Genomic DNA, 24634 nt, shown 5'->3' on the forward strand with positions numbered 1-24634 from the left:
CGTTTGGAAGTCAATATATTTATTTCACTAGGTAATCTTAATAATACACAAAATGTCACACTATCTTAATTACATGGGAATGAAAAATAATTAACTAATCACTTCACCATTGGCCCCTGCCTCTGAAACCGCCACGGAACCCTCCTCTCCCCCTAAAACCGCCACCAAACCCCCTATTTCCAAATCCTCCTCTATTCCCAAATCCTCCTTGGTTGTTTCCAAATCCTCCTTGGTTGTTCCCGAATCCTCCTTGGTTGCTCCCGAAGCCGCCCCTGCCCCCGACGCCGCCGGTGAAGCCGGCCCGGGGTCCGCTGGTGCCCCAGCCGCGGTTGCCCCGCTTCGCCCCGTCGGGTCTGAACACGGGCGTGCCTTGCTCGCGTTGGATGTTGTAGTCTCCGGCGTCGACCACGCATAAGGCCTTTACGCAGTTGACGAGCTGTAAAAGGAAATATGGTCATGCTATTGTTCTAAGATGAAACATTATAAGTTGGTTACTTAGCTAACTTATTTTATGAAAGTTCCACCAAAGTGTCATCACGAATGCTATTTCTTCAATATTTCTGAAAATATTTTTTGTCTTATATGTAAAGCGGCGTCGAGTAGTCAATGATAGGCTACAGTAAGGAATGGGAGTATAACGTGTGTATTCCACCTCCTCGCTCGGAGGAAGAGAACTGTAACGCAGCATCAGGTTCAAAACAACAGCCACTCGCTCTACTAGTTTCTCTAAGGCGGGCTACAGTGAGACAGTACGAGACGGATGTATATTCCCTTCACCTGCTCCGACGGAACGCAGCATCGAGTTCAACCCCAACTCGACCGGTATCTCTATGGCGGGCTACAGTGCGACAGTACGAGACGGATGTGTATTGCCCTCACCTTCTGCTCGGAGGGAGAGAACTGCAGCGCAGCGTCAGGTTCAGCCGCCGCTCGCTCGACCAGCTTCTCTATGGCGGGCCGCAGCGCCGTCACCATGGCGGCCACGCGAGGTGACATGTCGAAGTTTAGCCAGTTGTCAAGGCGCACCATTTCGTCGATCTGGAATACAATTATTAATTTTAAATGTTTATTTATGAACTTTCGTTACGGGGAAGTTCGTACGGAGGGAAACAACGCTAAGGAGGATGAAACAATCAAGAAGGCTTAAGAAAAAACAGAATGTCCTAGAAATAATTAAGGAGGATTTGGAAGTTTGGACACAAACACAACCAAGGAGATTTTGGGTAAAGCTAGGAGACTGGAAACAATAAAGGAGGCTTTGAAAATAACCAAGAAGGCTTTAGAAACAACCAAGGAAGGTGTGGAAACAGCAATGGATTTGATGAAGGTAAGAGAGAGGGATTTTTCGTGGTGGTTTCAAAAATAACTAGTGGTGAAGTAATAAGAAGTCACCATTCCATTCCAGAGACACATACATTTGTAAAGTTCACTAACCATTCGACCTTACTGCAAGCGAACACAGCAGTAGATGCAGGGGAGCCACGATAGCGGTCTGTTTGCAACTGATAGCGTGAGTGTGGACTGAACATGAACAGTGGCGACGGAAACATGCTCGAAGTATACATACAAGTCTCACAGAAATTAGAATAGGAGGAGGAGCACGTGATAGCCGCCCTGTGGCTGTGTGACGTCACGACTCCATAATGCAAACAAACAGGTTTACACTACTTACAGCTCGATGAATAGACCAGTTCGTATTTGACCGCCCCAAAGCTCTGACGTTTTATTTATAAATACCTAAGTGCCTATATAGTTAAATACATACCTAAATCATATCACATGTGTTCCCCTTACATAATGGTCATAGGCCTTTCGACAGCGCATACTGGAGATATTATGACGGATGCCGCCGTGACCAATAGGTTATGTTAGGCCGCAAAAGCTTGAAGAAGCCTCTCCTAATCACATGAACTAGAACTAGAACCTTTTAACAGCTGTAGTCTGATATATATATAAGACATACAATATCCAGCTCATTTCGCCGCAGTCTGATAAGACAAAACTTCGTGTAACATTGAAAAAGTTTATATAACATGTATTGCAGCGTAGTGAAGAGCCCACTTACCCACTCAACCTTCCTGCAAGCGAACAGCAGGAGATGTAGGGGCGCCACCATAGTGGTCTGCTTGCAGCTGATGGCGCGGGTGCGAACTTTTTCACCGAACACGAAGAGCGGGGACGGGAACTTCTGCTCGAAGTTGCTGCAGTTCACGGATGTCTTGTGGATGAGGGCCGGCTTGCCTTCCGTGGTTAGCACCTGGGAAATAATTAAAAAAAATACATTACAACAGCTTGTTAGAATCATTGTCATATGGGAAAATCACGCAGGGAAGTCAACAATTTCTATTCGGCATGGGCTATGTCAAAAAAAAGTCCCATTGGCGAAAGCAATGTCCACAAGTTTGATACAGGCTTAAATTAGGACTGTCTTGGAATTGGTTGTTACCAATCTTAAAAATCGTAAATGTTGGTAGTTACCAATATTTAAGACTTTTTCACGAATAATCTCGTGCCGCATGCCGCCAACCATACAAAATTATATTGGGACCGTGCGAAGTGCGTGGTGGGGGTAAGTAAAGCGATCCCAGCGCATAAGGTGGTAAAAATTTGAACTAACTGCGGATAGCGTCTTTAACATTTCGTACAATTATATGGCTCGAAATGAAACTTTGATTTACGATTACTCCTGAAATATTCATTTAAATTGTATGGTGTAAGGGACCATTGTAATCTGTATGAAATGCTTAATATAACTAACGTATTTATTTTGATAATTGTTAATAATGTATCCATGTAAATAGCTTTGCAAATGCCACATATTACGTGATCTTTTTCTAGAGGTTAAGAATGGATATAGTAAGTTATCCTTAAAAGATAGACATTTCACATCACGGACTTTTTTGTAGACCTATGAATGAGAAACAACCCCGCCATACATTGTGTTGTTATAGCTCAAACGGATTAGGCAGCGTTTTCGATTAAAGCTCCTAGCCAGCGTGATTTTTTCCGACAACATCGTTATATTTCAAACAATTTACACAAAACCTTAACAAGTTATATACTTAAGCCTTCCTCAAGAATCACTCTATTGATAGATGAAAGTCGTATGAAAATCCGTTCAGTAGTTTTTAGTTTTGGAGTAGTTTTATAAGATGTAGTGAATTGACGTTTTCCCCTAGAATTGCGGACACTAGGTTGCGTGACAGTCGTGCACGCTCCCAATAGGGAAGTTTGAATCTACATACCTACCTACTTGTATTTTTAATTAGGTTGAATTTAATTTGTTAGAAAATTTTATGAGACAAACGAAATGTAATTTTGTTTGTTTTTTACGAAAGTTAAAATACCATTGAAACAGAGTGTGCATCATATGTTCATTGGGCGACACGAGAATAGAAGAGACAATTTTTTTTTGTGTGATATAAGCGGTAAACCAGTAAAATGATTTTTCAGAATAGAACCTCCCTATATCACTCGTGCCACAGAAACAAATTAAGACCTCATTCATAAAAATCAAATTAATACTCAAATATTCTCCAACATAAATACATAAACTTCTAAAAACATTACTCTTCCCTTTCGCTTTGGCAGCACTGACCTTCCGTTTCCCCTGATACAGGCAGACGTTGGGATACAGGCCCATGCTCATGAGCGCGATCACGATGTCCAGCAGGGGGTCGGGCACGGTCGGGTTCCAGCGCTGCGGCACGCAGCACTCCTCCGGGAACCCGATCGAGGTGGTCAGGATATCTGGAAAATTACATTTAGGTTAGACTGGTTAGAGCAGGGGATTCCAAACTTGAGAGCTAGCCTTTGACTCTCCTGCTACCTTTAGCGGGCCGGATTTTCCGGCTTTTCCGCGGACCATAGGTAATGGGTTACATAATAGTCCAATTTCAGGTTTCGAGAGGTTTTAGGATAGTGGAAAGTGTAAAAAGGGCATCAAGCGACGTTTTTTTAAATATTAGTCAAATAAGTAGTTAAGTACATTTCCTTGAAATTAAATATTGCATTTATGATATGAAGTTGAAACATATTTATCGCTTTCTGTACTGAGCATTTGATGTCTTACTTATGAGCTGGTATTTAGCTTCCGAGGTGACGCGCAGCGTGGTCTGCTGCAGCCCCTTCCACTCGCACCACGCCATCTCCGCCTCCTCGCCCTTCGCGCGCTCTCGCTCCCACATCTGAAACAAATATACGGTTCAAATTACAGTTGCATTTAACTTTTAAATACGTTCACGTCAAGTAATGGGAAGTGGGTCTAATTTACCTTGCAAGATTTGACACGAACATACATTCATTATTTATTTATTTTGAAATACATGTCTGGCTCACATTGAAAGCCAGGACATGAAAAAAACATATTTTACAAATAAACAGGTAAAAAGCACAAAAAAATAACAATTCATAATAATAAAACATAATAACAACAACATTTTATATTTAAGCATATCTCCCAACCGCCTCAGTCTAGGGACGTCTGATAGTAGTAGTTTATGTGACTGGTACATAATAAAAGGCATTAAAATACACGAGTGTGGGTTTAAGAAACGAACGAAGTGAGTTTCTTAAAAAGATCACACGAGTGTTTTAATGCCTAATTATGTACAGTTACATACACTATTTTATCTACACACATATTATAAGCTTTCTATGAAATATTCACTAACCCAAATTACAGCCTCCGTTGGGGCATCATTGCCAATTGCTCTCTTGGCGGAACTCGCGGATATGTGGTGTCGTCACCGAAATATTTTTATAGCTTATTTTACACGAAACTTTTGCTTTAGTTACCTTAAAAACAACAAAACATATGCATTTTATACTTAAATCGAATTTAATGATAAACTGTACGTCAAATGGTGGTAAATTAAAACTTTTTTCACGCAAGTAGTTTTTTTTATTACTCAGAGATAAACTAGAGTCGAGGGCCTATTTCCGTATCATTCGCATTCGATACAAAGTACGAGGGTTGATTGAAAATTTCGCGGCCTGGCCAATTAAAAAAAAACTTTTTTCTTTTTTCTACTGCCATTTTGAACTGTCATTATTCATTGGTCTTCCCGCGAAATTTCAATTGGCGTCTATATTTAAAAGCAATTTTACGGCATATTTAAAGTTACGTGTGCGTGTGTAAAAATATCGTGAAAATGGAGAAATTAGAGCAGCGTGCTGTGATTAAATACCTGCATAAAAAAGGATTGACACCGAAGCAAATTTATGATGATATGCAAAGTACATTAGGGCAATCCTGTCCATCATATACGATGGTGAAAAAATGGGCAGCTGAATTCAAGCGTGGACGAGATAGTATCGCAGATGACCCTCGTCCCGGGAGGCCAACGGTGACTAAGTAAGTAAGTAAGTAAATATTCATTATTGCACCAACAATTATACATTTTACATACATGTAAAACTACAAATGAATTTTAAAGGAAAATAGAACCAGGTAACAACAGGCGGTCTTATCGCTAAAAAGCGATCTCTTCCAGACAACCTTTAGGTAGCAGGAAATTTCGAACTCATACAAAAGTCAACAGGTAGTGCAAGGAGCTAAATATGGAGACTATTAAATACAAACACACATACTACTTATATAAGTATTAAAACAATACCTAATATACTAATAAATATACAATATAATGTAATACAATATATATATATATATATATATATATATATATATATATATATATATATATATATATATATATATATATATATGAGGATAGGAGCCACAGGTATTGTAGCCAAAAACATACACAGATATATAGACAAATTAGATGCACAAATAAATATACATATTATACAAAAGCAAGCAGCCATCCATACAACTACTATTCTATCTAAAGTACTGGGAAACACCATATATATTGGGGAAGCCGATGCTCCTCTTCCCTGAATGTCTCAGGGCGGGACATCGACTAAATACCGACTTTTAAAGTCGAGAAAAAACAATATATATATATATATATATTTATACTTACACATATACAATATATAAATGGCAACTTAAGGTAGAGATAGAAAGTATAGTAGTGGCGTGAGTTAGAATGTGAGCCGGAGCCGAAGGCGTAGGCGAACATTGTAAAGGAATACGCCACGAGCATTTTTTGACCTACTTATACAACGTTGCATACAATACTTTTCCTACGAGTCAACAAAAATAAATCTTAATTTAGGTAAACAAAGCAAAAGTATATAGCCAAGATGCGCGAGCATACCTTGATACGCGCCCGGCCCGCGCCGGGCCGCAGCCGGCCGGTCAGCGACACCTTCTCGTAACTCATGAGGCCCTGGTACTTGCTACTTGCTAAATTAAATTTTTGGACAGTTTTTTCTCGATTTTGGCCACCGTAGCCTACGGAGACTAACAAGCAACGCTAAGCGGTCTTCGTAGTCTATGGTGTGTTGCTATATTACGGGTGTCACATGCGTGTTTCTGACTTATGAAGTGATTGTTTTTACTATGCAACCAAACGAATATTTTGTAAGTTGGCAGCAATGCACTTAGTTTAAAACTGTATTCGTTTTTATTTTGTTAGGTTGGTAGCCATTAATCGCAGTAACGTTATAACGATTAAAAGCACAAGAGCTGTTATAAGGAATAGACAATATAGACTTTTCTTGAAACCTTTTACGTATGTTCTTATATTCGTGTTAATGAATGCATAAATGACATAACAGTAGAGGAGTAGGAAAAACCGTTTATAAGTGTGAGGGCTCTTGACGTGTGCGCTCGGCGCGCGTGCTGCGTGCGCGTCGCTGGGACTGCGGACAGCGCGCGCCGGTGGCGACACATAGTCGTAGGGAACGAGCGAATACATACATTGCAAGTTAAATAAAAGCTCGTAAAAAGTAATTTGACCTGGAACGCTAAACTGTAGTCAGCGCGTGACCCACGGCAGCCCCTACAACGATTAGTACAGACCTGGAAGGCGTTGAGCATGGCCACGTGGTCGGAGGCGCGGTCGCCGGCCAGCGCGCGCTGGTGCGGCATGAGGCGGCGCCGGCCCTCCACCGCGAACACCTCGGGGAACGTGGTGGAGTTGGCCGCCATCGTGGTCAGCGCGTCGCCCACGCCCAGCACGAACCCGAGCACCATCATCTTGCCGAGGCGGGGCTCTGAAACAGAAACTCACACTAATTAACGATGTCGTTTGAACAAAATCTCGATGTGACAATAAGTCCATACTCCTATGGTTTTATGCTCTGTTCGGACCGCATTATCTAATCTCCTATGATCGCCTGCCGCGCTCTGTGATACCGTTCAATTTTGATTGTTAAAAAAGTAACGGGCCTGGTAACTGCCGCATTCGACGACCTTTGCCGCACCATAACCGGATGCCTCCAGCCGACCGCGCAAGTTATACCCGCTTGCGGGTGTGGCCTCACCAGACATCCGCAGAGAGGTGGCATGTGCTAGTGAAATACGGAAACAACAGTCCGACCCACGTCACCCGCTGTACGGTCATAACCCGCCACCTGGCCGCCTTAAAAGCCTCAAATGTTTTGCTAGGTGTACCAGCCCCCAGATAGGCGAACATTTCGATGATCGCTGCTCACTTTGGTGCCCACCACCAGACACATATGTTCCAGTGTCGGAACAATTACGACCCGGCCAAAAAGAACCATGGCCCATCTAGAAGGCGCACCTGTTGGCATGCCCCGCGTGCCGTACTCCTGCTCGGAATCTGACCTTAGGGCCGCGACGGTCAGGATTGGCAGCACGGCTGCTTTCTGGGCATCCACTGTTTAAAAGAACTTCGACACGAAAGAATACGACCCGATTTTATTGACATCAAATGCAAACCATCGCAAGACTGATGGTGAACTAAAAAGCCCATGGAAGAATTCTGTCAAGTTCTGCATAAAGCCGAACATTGACTGTAGCGCATAGAAGATATTTCGCGTATTTCCCCGTAGTGCCTAGTGTTTTTCCTTTACTAAAAGTAGTTATACAATACAATACAACTCCTCTTTATTGTACTTGGAAACACGTATAAAACATGAAGATAGAGGAACAGTTATAGTTACCAATGGGCAGCTTGGCCAGGATAGTCCCGCACGGGGTGAGCGCGTCGTTGGCGTCCAGACAGCCGAGCTCGCGCAGCATGGCCTCGGCCTCGATGACGGCGTCCAGCGGCGGCGGCTCCGGCGCCTTGGACAGGAAGTGCCCGATGCTGCCGAGGCGGAGCAGCTTGATGCTGGAATTTTATTGCGCACTTAGTACTTTGCATTCCCAATCACGAATCCGTTTTTCTTCAGGCGAAGTAGGTTCTCTTTTGAGTCCCACGCACGCGACATCGAATCGACAATGATAATCATAATAGGGTATTTCACTACTAGTCAAATCAGTTTCTTTTTTCGAACTGTCAAAACGATTTGCCACTATTGAATTTATAATATGAAACACTAGCAAATGACGTTACGGTCAAGTTACCTTCTCTTTATAGTTCCATACGAATTAAAAAATAGAAATAGTGCCTAAAAATAACTACTGTCTACGTTTCTCTATTAATGTTGTGGTGCTTTATTTCGTGCATGGTGTGTAATCATTTATTTTAATTACAGTCAAATATCCTATATACAATCCTTGTACAAGTCGTTTGGCTAGGAAAGTTAGATCCATGAAAGGAGCTACCTAGTGTTAGACTAGTCTATTTATGCCGGTTTCAAGGACTGATCTTCTGCAGACTGGACAGAAATACCTGAGAGTTAGTTCGTGCAGTAGAGTACGGATCATTTCAACTGCCAAAAGTTCCTCTAAGTAGCGTTTCTTTGACAGATACAAGTCGTGTCATTCACGAAGACGCGTGCCTTGACTCGTGATGTCATGTAATTAAAGGTTAGATTTGACAAATCTGCGCGTCATCAGGTATGACACGAACTATATTCAGCACATTGCTTAAAATATTCGATAGTTATCAAACCTGTAGTATATATGGCACCGCCCATGAAAGTAGTCACAGCCTACCTTAGAGCGAGCTCGTGCAGCGGAGTGCGGAACATCTCGGCCGCCAGATGCTCCTCGAGGCGCTCGTAGCGCGCCTTGCAGCACAGCGTGAAGCACACGCCCGCGCGCACGCGCCCTGCGCGCCCTTTGCGCTATCACAAACAAATTATTATTATTATAACACATTACAATTATTCTACGAATGACACTCACGTATTTTTAGTCACTCGCGCGACATGTTTCGGAGAGCCTAGGTCCCCTTTCTCGAGCACTAACAGTGCGAGCAGCGTTCACGACGGCCGTTAATCGCGTACGAGTACTAAAAATGCGTGAGTAAAAGTAGAATTATTTTAATGTTAGTATGTCTCACGACAGTTTAAATTCGAGTTATTATATGTATACGTACTTAAAAAACATATGTGTATGTAACGACTTTTGCCTGCAAACAAACTGTAGATACAGTTTTGCAGGGATCTGTCTAAATTTAAACTCTGTACTGGGTTTTAAACGAAAGTCCGTGAAACCATTGTTATACCAGGTGCCCCGACGTCTTTGCAATAACCCAGTCTCATTGTCCACCTAAACTTCAATCCATAGACCGTTATACTGTCCACTTTTTATACAATAGTCCCAATGCCTGCTGCAATCGGTTCATGGGCGTCTATTGCTCCGCCTGTGAACGGGTTCCAGCAGGCGTTCTACATGACATTAAAGCTCTCCAAGGGGCCTCTACGTGTTAGATCGATATCCCCACGTAAGCCTATCAAAAGACCGGGATTTATAGGCCTGTGAAATCCAATGTGGCACAAATAATAAAATAAACCATTCAATAAGGTTGTCTGCAGACAAAGATTTATGTCCTCTTGTCTAAGAGGGGCTTTGAGACATTACACACCTAAGTGTTGAAATAAATAGAACTGCCCTGTAGATGCCAGATAAATACACAAATTAAGATATTTATGAAAATCTTGATTTAAAATTTTACATATGTTTTCCAACTTGTTGGATCGATAAGTTTTTCCTTGTTTTAAATGTATCATCAGTCGGAACACGTCTATGAAGTCTAAATTACAAATTACCTGTTCTAAATTAGTCCGGCTGGCCCACACGGTGGCGTATGACGTCATGTTGTTGTGCGACGTAAACAGCTTCATCTTGGCCTTGCACGAGTCGATGACGTACACTACGTCATTGATGGTGATCGACGTTTCGGCGATGTTTGTTGATAGGATAACCTGCCGGTAATTATAATAGAATAGATATCACAGACAACGGAATACTTAATGGCTGCTCTACGCGATGGCCCAGCGCAGGCCAGTCCAAGGGACGCATTTATGCGTTAAAGGGAGTAAGTGATATTGCTATCTCATTCCACCGCATAGCTGCGTCCCTTAGGCTGGGCTAAAATACTGTAGCCACAAATTTGAGCATGGGCGTCGCCAAATGGGCGCAGCCCCCCCTAGAGCTATACGTGCAATTTTAGCAAATAAATTTGAAGTTGAAATGAATAATAATGACGACCGGTCTGGCCTAGTGGATAGTGACCCTGCCTATGAAGCCGATGGTCCCGGGTTCGAATCCCGGTAAGGGCCTTTATTTGTGTGATGAACACAGATATTTGTTACTGAGGCATGAATGTTTTCTATGAAAGTATATATTTATCTATATACCTATGTAAATCGTCGCCTAGTCCTATAGTACAAACTTTGCTTAGTTTGGGATTAGGTCGATCTGTGTAAGATTATCCCCAAAATATTTATTTTAATACAACAATATCCTCACCTTAATAATCCCGGGCGGCGGCGTAACAAACACCTTCTTCTGATCCTCCCTCGGAATCTGGCTGTGCAGCGGCAGGATCACGTATCTGGACTGGTCGCCGAACAGCCTGTGCTGCATGAGGTGCTTCATCAGCGCGAAGATCAGGTTCCAGCCCGGGAGGAACACCAGGACGGCGCCGTCGCTGTTCAGGGAGCCGATGTACACGAGGAGGGCCTCGATTAGCTCGAAGCTTAGCTGGAAAAATTAAATGGTAGTCGTTTCTAGGGTTTTCTGGGTACCAAATTGTTTTACAATTGGTCAAGTTGCGCAAAGGGCTTGTGGCGAAAAAAAAAATAGTAACTTTACTGCGCTTTTAGTTCAGCTGAAAAATAACTATAGACGTTTTCAGGAGTTTTTGGGTTTAAAAAAATATAGCATAGCCAGATATTTCAATTTGTAAAAGTTGAAAAAATGTAGGTAACCAGGGCCCTAATTTATAATGTACAATTTTAAACTAACACTTTCTCAATATTATCAATAACGCCAGACATTGTCTGGATTAAAAAAAAACAGTGACCCTCTTCCAAACACAATTCTATATAACTCCTAAATAAATTATCCTTTCTTCTATAATTAAGAATTAGATATAGACAGCTATTAGGTAGAGAATTACTCTGTTTTGGAGACGAGCAATGTTCGGGATAGTACATAATGTTGACCAATTTTTCGGGACACTACTTACGTCCTTCTCGGAGAGTTTGGCCATAGACTGCGCGGTCTGAGGCGAGTAGTCGCTACCCAGTTGAGCGATCTTGTTCAAATCTTCTTCCTGCTCGTCCACACCAACACCTATTGACATAAAAAGGAGTGTACAGATTTTTAAAGGGTCGGCAACGCGCATAACACCTCTGGAGTTGCAGGCGTCCATAGGCTACGGTGACTGCTTACCATCAGGCGGGCCGTATGCTTGCTTGCCACCGTCGTGGTATAAAAAAAAAAATAATAATAATAAAAAATAATAAAAAAAATAAAGAAGCTTTTCATCCAACTAAAACTCATCGAGATAATTCTAATAAACTCAAACACAATTAGGTTGCGTTGTTTTATCACATAGTTCCTATGGTCACCACCTGTGTCCATTATTATATCAGCTCGATGGTATCACAATATAGCATTGTCACTCAACTTACCATTTACGTAGCGAGGGACTCAAAAACACGAGATGTAAAATAACTTTGCTCTCGTGTGACACATACAACTTTTCACCTCAGTAGTGAGAACATATTAAAGGTAAAAAAAAATTCAACATCAAGTAAAGTTAACGACATTTATTTATATTCATGAAAGGAAGGCATCATCATTATGACGAAAGCTTGTCTCACTCCCTGGAGTGAGGAAAGTAGGCTTGTTCGAGCTGCTGAGGTGAAAAGGCTATTTACCGTCAGGTTCGACACCTTATCGGCCTCCAACCTTGACTGACCTTCATCCTCGTCGTCGTCTCCATCATCCTTATTGGCCTTCTTCCCTGACGCCTTCCGTTTCCTGGAGTCCACGGGCGGCACGAACTTGGTCAGTTCGATGCAGTCTTCTAAGAAATATTGGCGGACTGGGAACGTGCGTCCAGGGACCTGTGGTAATGTAACAATTGAAATAATTCGTTTTCGGCAAGACGTATGGCGTTATTTTTTTATACCATGTCGGTGGCAAACAAGCATACGGTCCGCCTCATGGTAAGCAGTCACCGTAGCCTATGGACGCCTGCAACATTAAAGATAGAGTCCGCTGCCGACCCTTTAAAAACCTGTACACTCCTTTTTTAAGAACCCCATACTGTAGCCCCTCGGGAAAACGTCGGCAGGGATCATTCCACAGCCGTTATTTACAAACGTTTGTCAAATCTAATAAACAATTGGTAATCGTTTTACCCTATCCGTCATCTCGACATTTCTGTTTATTAGAAAAAGACAAAATTTAATAGAGGTATGTAAGAGGTTGCTATGTTTTATGAATAATTGAGATAGTGCCCAGAGCAATCTAACCGATAGACTGGTTTACCATTTCTATACTCTGTATCTTTAGGTTCGTAAATTGTTTGTTTACTTTTATTTAAATTAAAAGTAAACAAACAATTTGTAAATTTTCGGGTAGTTATAACATTTATTGGATAACCAATCAAATACAAAACCACCTGGATCTTTCAGTGAACGATCTGAATTTAACCTACATTATTTGATCATGTAATGTTTGGAAGGTAGATTTTGTGTCCTTTTATTTAAATACCTAAAGATACAGAGTATAACTAATGGTCATTTACAATGCAAATCCTCTTTATTGCACAATCTTATAATAAATAGTTCATGTCATGCACGATGACGCGCAGACTTGTCAAATCTAACCTTAAATTACATGACAATACGAGTCAAGGCACGCGTCTTCGTGAATGACACGATCTATACAAAGGTACACACACGATACAAAAAGACAGCGGTAAATAACAGACGGCCTTATCGCTAAAGAGCGATATTCCAGACATTTAGGTAGCAAAGAAATGAAAATATTAAATTATAACTAACTAGGTCGTGCAAAAACGAATGATGAAGATGGCCAATGCGCCGAAATATCGATAACTTACATAAGCTTTGTATAGCGTAAAAATTTAGTATAGAACTACTCTGATGGATTTGATTAGGCTTTTTTAGGGTTCCGTACCCAAAGGGTAAAAACGGGACCCTATTACTAAGACCCAACTATCCCTCTGTCTTAGGGAATGCTCCCGGTACTAAGTTTGTATGGCGAGAACTGGGAATTTCCGGTTTCGGTACCGGGACCACTCCCTAGTCTGTCTGTATGTCAGTAGGCTGTATCTCATGAACCGTGACACCTAGACAGTTGAAATTTTCACAGATGATGTATATCTGATGCCGCTATAACAACAAATACTAAACAATACCTTCGGTGGACGAATCCGACTCGCACTTCTTTCTTCTTTATCCTTTTCCCAACTTCATTTGGGGTCGGGCCTCCTTGTGCGTCTGCGCCAGGACAATCTGTCCCGTGTTGTCAGTGGTGGGATGTTTTGCGTCTTCAGGTCTCTTTTGACAGTGGACCACCAGGAAGCTGGAGGTCGGCCCCCTGCTCTTTGCTTGGTGGTGATATTGAGCACGGTTTTCACGGAATGGTTGTCGTCCCGTCGCACTTATTCGATTTAATTTATTAATTAGTATATTTACCTCAATGACGGGGCAGTTTCCGAAGTACTTAGTAAACAGTGTAGTATCGACGGTGGCCGACATGAGAATGATGCGCAGGTCCGGGTAAGTATGCGCCATGTCGCGCAATAGAATCAGCGCGAAGTCGGTGTCGGCGTCTCGCTCATGCACCTGAGTGAATCAAATATACATCATTAGTATTTTATTACATCGTTCATTCAATATAATTGTACAGTACAAAAAACCAATAATCCTAAACTTATCTACTTGAATATATATTACTAACTGAGAAAAAAACTAAACGATTAACAATTAAATAAGTACCTAAATTAACGTTAAATTACTTACTACTAACCTAACCTAAATAACACACTACACTAGAAATTCACTCCTCGACACCCCCCCCCCCCCCCACGCTCGTCGACGCAAAAGTACCCATAACGCTCGCCGCGTTGCCACGTTAAACGGCTATGGATAACCTTTGTATCAGGAAGGTCCCTGAGCGAGGATCCAATCATTAGTTAATATACAAAAATGTGAAACATTTTTTTTGCTCGAGTTTATCAAGTGACCCTGGCTATAAAGCCAATGGTCCCGGATTCAAATCCTGGTATCAAATAATATCAATTCATTTATTCGTGTACAGCACAGATATTTGTAACTAAGTCATGGGTATTTTCTATGTATATATAATAATGTCCTATAACATTTATTTATTTATATTTATAAATAGAACCAGAATGTTCATAAGTAATGTAAAAAGCTGACAAAAGCTAATGTAATCATAATTAAAATATTAAGTCACGAAATTTTAAAAATGAGTTACCTCATCTACTAGAACATGGCTGACACCTCTCAATCCTCCTTCGAGTTTTCTGAGCAGCACGCCCACGGTGCAGAACATAATAGAACCGTACGGCCTTGGCAATATGGACTCGAATCGCACGGAATAGCTGCGGAAAGAAAAATATTACACTAAACTCTTCAAGTTTTAAAGCATCATATCATATATCTAGCACCAAATGGCGGACCGCGATCAGGGTTTTATTCGGTCTGGTTATAATCCTAAAACTATGCTTCCTGCTTAAATAATTGATGTTTTATTTTACTTTTTCTAAAATCAAGTCAAGGCCATCCAAGACTTGCCATTTCCCGGCCTCTACAATAATGTACTATTGCAACATATTCAACACTATTTCCAAGCTCTTCATACCACTCAGATGCCGATCTCAGCGACGCTAACAGCAAAGATTCTTCATGGTTGAGTGACACAAACATTCCCCGGGCTAAATAGTACCTGGTTAAATAGTTGCCTTAAATACCCTTTTACAAATGTTCAACATACCCAATACTGTTTCCAAGCTTTTCACACCGCTCAGAAGAATATGTCAGCGACGCTAACAGCAGAGTCTTTGTGGTTGAGTGACACAAACATTCCCCGGGCTAAATAGTACCTGGTTAAATTATTATTATTATTCAACATACCCAACACTGTTTCCAAGCTCTTCACACCGCTCAGAAGCCACCCTCTCAGCGACGCTGACAGCGGAGATTCTTCGCGGTTGAGTGACACAAACGTTGGCCACGGCACCTTGACCGCTCGCTATGTAGTCGTCCAGAATAAACTGGCATACCTGCACAAATACATGTTTTTAGTTTGGCAAACCAATCTTTCAGTAGAAAGAGGCGCGATTTCTACAAACTTTTAATTAACTTGCAATGTACCTATGTATGTTTGTAGGTACATTGCAAGATCATGAAAATCAGTAGAGACATCTCCTGTCCACACTGTGGTAAGGAGGAGACTAGCTTAAACTAACTAGCAGATTGTATTATGTAGGCACCGCGATATAATATATTCCGTACAGACACTGAAAGAAAACGAACTAAAGAATGTTGAACTCAAAGATGTCCTTCTGTTCTGCAGGAAAACAAGATTTAAGGAAAATAGTGTGGGAATGCCGCCGGGACAGTAATCTGCAGCTCCAACTTCAGGGAATTGGGCTGAATTAACGCGACAAGTGATCGACAGCGCGCCTGCTTCCGGCCGGGCGTCCCTACACTACATCTACATGTATGTTTGTACGGGCGAAATCTTGCCCAGTTAAATTTGACCCACTTCCCGACTTCCAATGAAGCTGAAAATTTGCATACATACATATGTATGTCGGGTGACAATGTAATATTATGGTACTGTGAAGGTTGGAAACCTTCAGTCTCGTGATAGATAACTGGCAACGATTATTAGAATTCAGAACTATCGCCCTGCTGAAGGAATAAAGATTTGCAAGCGATTTCATTCGGAAAATGGCAAGCATCGGAGTTAGACGATATTGCTGTGATTAAAAAAAGATCATAATATATTATCAGAAACCTACTTCGAGTGTTTACATTCCCCACCTCAGCTAGACCGTATCTCTTTTACAGTACCATCAAGCTGATCTGATGATGGAGACAGGAGGTGGCGATAGGAACACTATGATAAAACAACACATCCTAATTGTTTCGGGTTTTTAGAATTGTCTGGATGAGCACTAGTTGTCTGTGCACTGTGAAAGATAAGTACAGTCAGCGATAAATGCTTGTACCAAAAATTACCTTTTTGCCAAAAACTTATTTTACTTTTGTTTTATAAATTAATATATAATTGTTGGAATATCTACTCAAATTAATTTTTTACTACAATATAAACGTTTGTAGCCTAGCAGTAAGGCATGCGACTTTCAATCCCCGTCGCGGGTTTATTCCCCGGCTAGTAACGATGAGATTTTCAAAACTTTTGTATGAATTATCATTTGATAATTACTCATCGCTTTTCAGTGTCGGAAAACATCGTGAGGAAACCGGACTAGTTCCAATAAGATAAGGCCTATTTTTTCTGCTGGGATGGAAGGTCACATGGCAGTAGCGTTTGTAAAAACTAGTGACTACACCAATTCTTGGGATTAGTGCCCCAGGCTCTCATGAGCTGTGGCAAAAACCCGGACAATGCCAGGAAGATGATGATGAATTACTTTAGATAATTTCGAACTTTCTAACACCAAGTGTCCTTACTTGTGTGGTCTTCCCGCACCCAGTGTTCCCTCTGATGATGATCACGGGGTTCTCATTGATAGCCTCCATAATAGTGGACCTCATGGCGTAGACAGGAAGATTCTCCCTCTCTTTCATGCTCTCCTGGTACAGTTGACTGTTCTGGCAGAGGTCGCGATGGTTGCGCTCGAGGTCAGAACTGATGTCGTCGAGAGAGGTTGTGGCCAACGGGCCTTCGTCTGTGTTAGAAAATGGGACTTAGATTTACGCAGTTATCAGACGTCGCAGCGCTGTGTGAACGAGACGCTATTCACGTATAAAGCGATGTCTCGCTTGCACACCGGAGCGGCTTACGGATCGGTATCCAATGTGAAGGCCGCCTAAGATGGTAAGAGTGTGCCTGATATATGAGAAAACAAGAATTAAAATCAAATTGTGTTTACGATTGTAACAGATTTAAAAGAAATGCTTATGATGTAAATAAAGAACGTTTACAGGATAATTTTGGTGGTCATGTGTTGCCTGTGTTGGGCACATCTAATTATTATTTTTTCTCTTTATTTTACCTTAGCTATGGGGACGGCGGGTTGACGTTACCATCGCTGTGAAACTGTCTCGTAAACCTTAAAACTTAAGGTCTATATTACAACGTACCAATGTTACAGGCAGTCCAAGCGTTCCAGTTCGCCTGCGGCGGCGACCACGACACGACGCCGGCCTGCGTCGGGCGCGCCTCGCGCATGGCCCGAGTGCGATCCATTTGTAGTATGGAGACGGCGGTGGCCTGCCCGTCGCCGTCGGTCGGTTGAGCAGCTGTGTCTACGTTTACGGGTTCGATGCCGAGCTCTATACGAAATAAATGAGTTAAAGTTTCAACAGATTATACTGATGTTGTGGTATTACCCCAACATCGCGAATAAATGGCTGATGTATACATTCCGGTGTGTCGGACGGCGGTATTTTCTGTAGAATTCGTTTTCAGTTTGGATGAGGGTTGTAAAAGACACCTTGTTTTAAAAATATGTAGAAACAAAAAGTTGAGCGGAATAGACACAATAGCGAGAGTGTACGGGCTCTTTTCAAACTAAATAAGTTTTAATGTGAAATGATTATAAAATGACTACACTGAATATTGCCGGTGCAAAGTCATCATAGGCGATCGACCTAAAATATCGTCAGGTGACAAGCAAAACTCACGTACCACCAAATTCATAGCCATAATGAATCATATTACTACTAAAATAAGGTTCATTTTGTTTAATTATTTTTTTTTAATTAATAAGTTTTGCTTGTTACCTGTTGATATATTGATAGATAATTATAACAAATCGTACCATCATACAAAATAAACTTATAGCTTCTTTTACTGAAAAAAAGGCAGGTTTGTATCAGAATTTAAATATATAATAAATACCCTGTAAAGTGCTCTCCAGCTGTTGCTCCAGCTCAGGACTAATTGCCACTGGGTGTGGCTTCATTTTGCCTTCGTTAGACCTGCATACATAATTTAGCATTAAAAACAATCACAGGAATAACCTCTATTTCCCTAAAAATCTGTATATTATACGACATTATTACACAAATTGAGTAAGTCCCACGGTAAGCTCAATAAGGCTTGTGTTGAGGGTACTTAGACAACGATATATATAATATATAAATATTTATAAATACTTAAATACATAGAAAACACCCATGACTCAGGAACAAACATCCATGCTCATCACACGAATAAATGCCCTTACCAGGATTTGAACCCGGGACCATCAGCTTCGTAGGCAGGGTCACTACCCACTAGGCCAAACCGGTCGTATATATACAATATCTGTATACTTTTACGTAAAGTGGAGTTCAATATAAATGGCTAATAATGTAAACATATATGACAGATTTTGTTACGTTAGGTTAGGTTAGCTTATAACCTAACATTTTTAAGAAATATTTCACAGAAATATTAATAATTATCAAGCATTTTAACTAGAAATCGATATAAATATAAGATATAAGTGTATAAACTGTTAATAGGGTCATGATTATCCCAAAAGGTTGTGAGATTACGAAGTAATGAAGGTAAGTTAGATTGTTCATATTATTTACCATTTCTACTGAACACCACTTTAGACTCAGCAGATTATGCACTTAGAAACAATACTGACAAAAACGCCATACTTAAAGGTGAATTATTGTCTCAATATACGCCCCACATTACATGGCGACACAGCCAGAGTGGCCTTGTGCTAGAGTATAGTTCTGGTGGTCACAATTAATGCCCTACGTCACATGGCGACCCTGCGCCTGTCGGTGGAAAGGTGTTTTTGATATTTTTTAATATATTTCGTATGAAATCACGTGTGCAATATCCCGACGGTAAAAACAGTCTGCTTGTACGAGGCCGTCACGAGAGACGGACGTAGATCGACATGTCGCAGCAGACACTCCTGTTATACATGCATATATGTGCAGTATCCATCGCAGTAGAAACTCTTGTTATACATGCACATATGAGCCGTATCCATACCTGTCCTTCTTTAGTGTTCCGCTAAAGGCTTCAATAACTCCAAGATGGTATAGCTGTCGCACCAGAGACAGAGCGCAGGATTTGCTGGCAGTCTGCTTGTTGGATGCTGTTTCTCGGCCCGTCACGTTGCGGCCCAGTTGACGGACGTATATCGACATCTCGCAGCAAAAACTCCTGTTAAATATAGAAATTTGTGTAGTGGGATGTGTAGTAAAAAACAATGGGAAATAAAGCGGTATATGTATGCAGTATCCGTATATGTTAGTCATGTTCCACGCTGTACGCGTTCAGACACTGCTTAAATCATTTATCAAGATGCACAAGTGTAGTATGCGTGAAATGGAATGTCTCTCTGCGGTGTGTGGTGTCTGATGTATTGTTGAGATCCAATAAAATAAATCTACAAAATTAAGTAGTTTTAATCCAAGATATAATAACAAGAATACACAAAATAAACATATCTGAATTTGAATATGACGAGTCCAGAGGAAAAACGATGACACTCCATTTATAAAAAATAAAAAAACTGAAACAAAATTACTTTTACATTCAAAATGCTATTTGAATCGAGAAACATTAAACCTATTTAACTGGGTTTGAAATATGAACAATAAAATAATTCAGAAAATATGTACAGTCACAGTCGACGTCAAAGATATGTTTACACTTTGCACCTTATTCCTTTGTAATAAGGTGAAAAATGTAAAGATATCTTTACTCATATCGTTTTTCCCCTAGTCGGATCAATTGTTTCGTTACACGCAACTTACCCCCAAATGTCAAAGACGTTGCAGAGTAAATGTAGTACATTCTGGAAGTCTGGTCAGGCATGACTTCTCGGTGTAAATCTACCTGCGTTGAAAACAAATCTTAGACAATCAATATGAACCCTCCGATTTTACTGGGAAAATATGAACAATTTCATACAAATATTACCATTTGAAATAGTCAACAAACGTATAATCAGTTCTTTAATCGAAAGCTTGCTCGTCTCCCTGGGGATTTCACAAATACCTAAATTGGACGATTGTGTATCTGCTTCGATAGACTCAGATCTGCTTCGAATTTAAATTTTCTCGGTAAGCGTAATTGTCTTTCTCCGCGAATTGCTCAATGTAGTAAAGTCACTAGAAAGGAAACACTTAATGCTATTGGTCAACTTGTTTTATTTGACTATTGCAAATGGTAATTTTGCTAAAACTGTTCATAATTTCACGCAATTAATATTTTTGATTGTCTTAGATTTGTATCAACTCCAGCCATAAGAATAAGTTGTGAAGTATATATTGCTAAAACTCTGCAATACATGCCTCACATTTTTATTGAAAAAACATCAAGACACTGTCCAATTTAATTATTAAAGCCTTATTACACAGGCACTGCAACATTAGAAGTCTATGAGCTATTAAAATAAGGCCCTTATTAATAACCGAAAATGTACATAGTTAAGTAGAATAGATTTAAAACTGTCCCGTCCCGCATTGGGCTAGCGTGGGGACTATAAGCCAAACCCTCTCATGCATGAGAGGAGACTTGTGCCCAGCAATGGGACGTATATAGGCTGAATTATTATTATTGCCATATATATATTTTCCTTTTTTTTTTGCACAACGGAATCAATTGTAAAACATTTATGACAATGAAAACACTAATGTACAAATTACTTCTTTTTGACACTGACTGTGGTCTTTGTTTGACTAGGTGTTAATACAATGTCAAAATCAGACTACACATGTTAATGTCTCCATGTTTCTCATGTCAAGCTTGACTTCTCTACTTTAAAGTCATGCCTGACCACATTTCCTGCAGAAATAACAGCCAGCCATTGGTTTTTCAATTAAATATGAATAACCAATGGCTTATAAGCATAACTCAAAAGATTACACTCACACATGGTTCATTTTTATTAAGGGACACCCCACACTAGCGACCCGGTACGTCCTAAAACTACGTCCAAAGAGAGGTATGGGCATTGTGAATGTCATCTCGCTTTGTGAGGTCGAGCACAGAACAGAGGATGTCATTCCAGATCTAGAGCAGAGCTCAACTCGGGAAGTACTTCCACAATACAGAAAACCGCAGCCAAATAACGCTAGACCCTACTCATAGTGTTGTGTTCCTACCTGTGAGTAAGGTTGCCGGAGCTCAACGAGGGTGCGGAATGTTAGGATCTGCCACGCGCATGTAACTCCTCTGGAGTTGCAGGCGTACATAGGCTACGGAGACTGCTTATCATCAGGCGGGCCGTATGCTTGTTTGCCACTGATGTAGTATGAAAAAAAGCTACTTTTAAGCGTCAACGTCTAGTCTAAGGATAATGGTGTCGGTTCGCAGTTGCGTCAACGTTGCGTTGAGCAGCAGCCATAAAGTTGACTAGACGCAGACACTCTGGAGACTCTAGTGTGGGGCCTCTCTAAAACTAAAAGAGGACTTTATCGCATATACTTATTTTTATTATTTATCTTGATATTGCGCTCATAGCGTGAGGTTATACTCAGGATAAATAATAAAACTTACTATTTAATAGTAGTAGTAATTATAATAAGAGTTCTATTTCAATTTAAATAACGTTGTAAGCCCTGTAGCCCCTGTATTCCAACAAACCTGGTATGATCAGGCCCAACAGCCTTATATACATAGTCCGCATTGATCTTATTCATCTGCATGAACTGATGAAGTTTCGACTTAGCATTCTCCATGGTCCAGTTGCCGTGGAGACTGGCATTGACATCCAGATCCTCGGCTTCTTCCACATTCTTCTGTTGCTGGAGGCGGTCCATGTAGGTGAAGTTTTGGCTGGGACCTCCATAGGCGTGGTACGCTTGGCCCATGCTTTCGGGACCCATGCCTGCCTATAGTGTGGAAAAATTTGCACTATTAAAAGTCTTTAACCTATCACTTCCCGCTGGTTAAATAACTCTTCAAGTGGCATAGTTGTGAGTTGTTGGAATTTTGATTTTATTTCAATGAATCAAATTTGAAATTTAAATGAAACAAAAATATTACTTTGCTAATCTGCGGAAAGATAAGATGCTAGTCAATCAATGCCAACCCATTATACTTACTTGCGTATTTTTACATGCAATTAACGTTCCCACCCTGCCACCGCAAAAATAAATATAACAAACCACCACCAAAAGTACAAAACACATGTTTCGCCTCTCTACGAGGCATCCTCAGATGTTGATGGTCTGATGTCTGACAACTGAATGTTTTAGACTTTAAGGTCCTTTTTATGCTGACAAATTAAGATCCCTGAGAGTTAAGGGGTTAATATCTTATTTATTATAGGGGCTTCTATTAAAAGCTGCTGTTTCAATAGCAAAATGTATTTGTTTACTTTGAATATAAGTACAATTGTCTGTTTAAATTTATTAATCATAATCAATAAATATTTAACAAACGTAATTAACGTTTATGTAATAAACGTGAATTTCATTAATTTGAGTGATTGTACACTTTTCTTTGTCTTTGTCATTCATTCACCGTTACTTCTGTTTTACTCATTTCCTTAAAGGTTAACTGGAAGAGATCCCATACAGGGATAAGTTCGCCTTTGTTGTATTTAATTTACTCTGTAACTGTGTTTTTCGTGTTTTTATTTCTACAATTCTTACAATAAAGTATATACATACATACATACATATTTATTATATACAAGTTATTTATAAATAAAATCAGTTATAACAAAAATAGAATTGTCAATAGGCGGGTCCACACAGAGCAAGCATAAGCGCGAGGCAATTTCCTCACACACCAACCGGCCAGTGTAGACGTGCCTTGGCCGAGGTGGCACACTCCGTCTAATAAACAAAGTTTACATTTATTGCTTATCATCAAGAAAGTTACAAAATCTTACTTGGAAAACAGGTCTGTTGTGGGGCTCCTGTCCCTGGTAGCTGGCTCCACCACCAAGGTTTCCATTGCTGCCGCCATCCGCATTGTCCTCTGTCTTCACCCTCACCTCCTCGGGCACTTCATTTGCAGCCACCTGTTCAAATGTATGTATGTAGATTTTGTTGTTTCATGTATACATTTTGAAAAAAGAATGTGTGGAAAAAACTTTTCATTGACAAAAAGGTGATGATCATGATAAGTAAGGCAATACAAAATATTTTGACTGTAAATACCACATAAAGTATGAATAAAAAAACTTAAAAATAAACCTGGGGATAGACCTATGAAGCCAATGGGAAGGGCATTTATTTGTGTGATGAGCACAGATATTTGTTCCCAAGTCATAGATTTAAGTATTTGTATATTATATAATATATATCATTGTCTGAGTACCCACAACACAAGCCTTTTTGGCTTACCATGGGACTTAGTGAATTTGTGTAAGGAAATGCTTATTATATTTATTTAAACAAATTCACATATAAAAAGAAGAAAATATTCCCTTCACTCATACAAAAATGTGTTTTATTAGCATGGAGTTCAGAAATTGCTCTACTCTTTAAATTTAATATTCATTTATATCCATTCACATACCAAGGACAAATAGTTAAAAATACCAAATTAAATAATAGTGTAAACTCACGAAACAAATGACTCCCTATAATGTTGACATTTGTTGGCTATAGTTGGATTATTAAAGTATTCATTTGTTTTATAGCGTCAAAATGTCCGGTCCCGTGTCGCTATATAGAGCTTACACTGTATTACAAACTGCCCCATTACCTGATTAGTCCTGACTAAGAAATTCACAAAGTCTTTGGATGCGTTCATCTGGGCATCTTTCTTGGTGGTTGAGTTACCGGCGCCGACGTAAGAAATGCCATCCACACGGACTTCGCAGAGGAAACGTTGACGATGTTTCGGCCCTGAAAATAGGTTAGAATTAATTGCATTATAGTTATTGACAACGTTTTTCGTATTAAGCTTTATATATTAAGTACTACGCGATCACATTTAAATTATACGCGTAATAAATATTAGCAAAAACATAATTGGATTAGTAATCAATACCTGTGGCACGGACGTCGAAAGTCGGGTTGAGACTTTTCTTGGCGCACCAAGAATGAAGGAAAGACTTCACGTCCATGGTGAAGGATACCGTTAAGGCGGTTAAAGGCTGCTACACTAATGAATCAACACAACTGTGGATCTTAAAAAAAATAAACAGATTTTTTCAGGTGAGGGATGATAAAGATAAGA

At 40.4% G+C, this 24634-nt stretch overlaps 1 protein-coding gene across 2 annotated transcripts; it reads right to left on the reverse strand.

Annotated features, from left to right (window-relative positions):
• Window positions 1-2: 2 nt before the first annotated feature.
• Window positions 3-24614, reverse strand: LOC133529480 (dosage compensation regulator). Of its 2 annotated transcripts, XM_061867192.1 has the most exons (23): window positions 24446-24614; window positions 24158-24300; window positions 23337-23468; window positions 22082-22329; window positions 19478-19651; window positions 18377-18456; window positions 17617-17808; window positions 16984-17201; window positions 15415-15563; window positions 14756-14882; window positions 13951-14100; window positions 12201-12348; window positions 11463-11569; window positions 10742-10975; window positions 10039-10194; window positions 8981-9111; window positions 8041-8210; window positions 6935-7128; window positions 4073-4187; window positions 3599-3750; window positions 2066-2257; window positions 880-1038; window positions 3-436 (listed from the first exon to the last, which is right to left on the reverse strand). In XM_061867192.1, the coding sequence occupies exons 1-23, from the start codon at window positions 24519-24521 to the stop codon at window positions 104-106; spliced, it is 3780 nt and encodes a 1259-aa protein (XP_061723176.1). In that variant the 5' UTR covers window positions 24522-24614; the 3' UTR covers window positions 3-103. The 2 variants fall into 2 exon arrangements, with proteins under 2 accessions (XP_061723176.1, XP_061723177.1); XM_061867193.1 differs by lacking the exons at window positions 23337-23468; window positions 24158-24300; window positions 24446-24614 and adding an exon at window positions 20248-20329 and having other exon boundaries at window positions 22082-22114.
• Between the last annotated feature and the right edge of the window lie 20 nt (window positions 24615-24634).

Source organism: Cydia pomonella, chromosome 21 (genome assembly GCF_033807575.1).
Source record: "Cydia pomonella isolate Wapato2018A chromosome 21, ilCydPomo1, whole genome shotgun sequence".
Classification (NCBI taxonomy): Eukaryota; Metazoa; Arthropoda; class Insecta; order Lepidoptera; family Tortricidae; genus Cydia; species Cydia pomonella.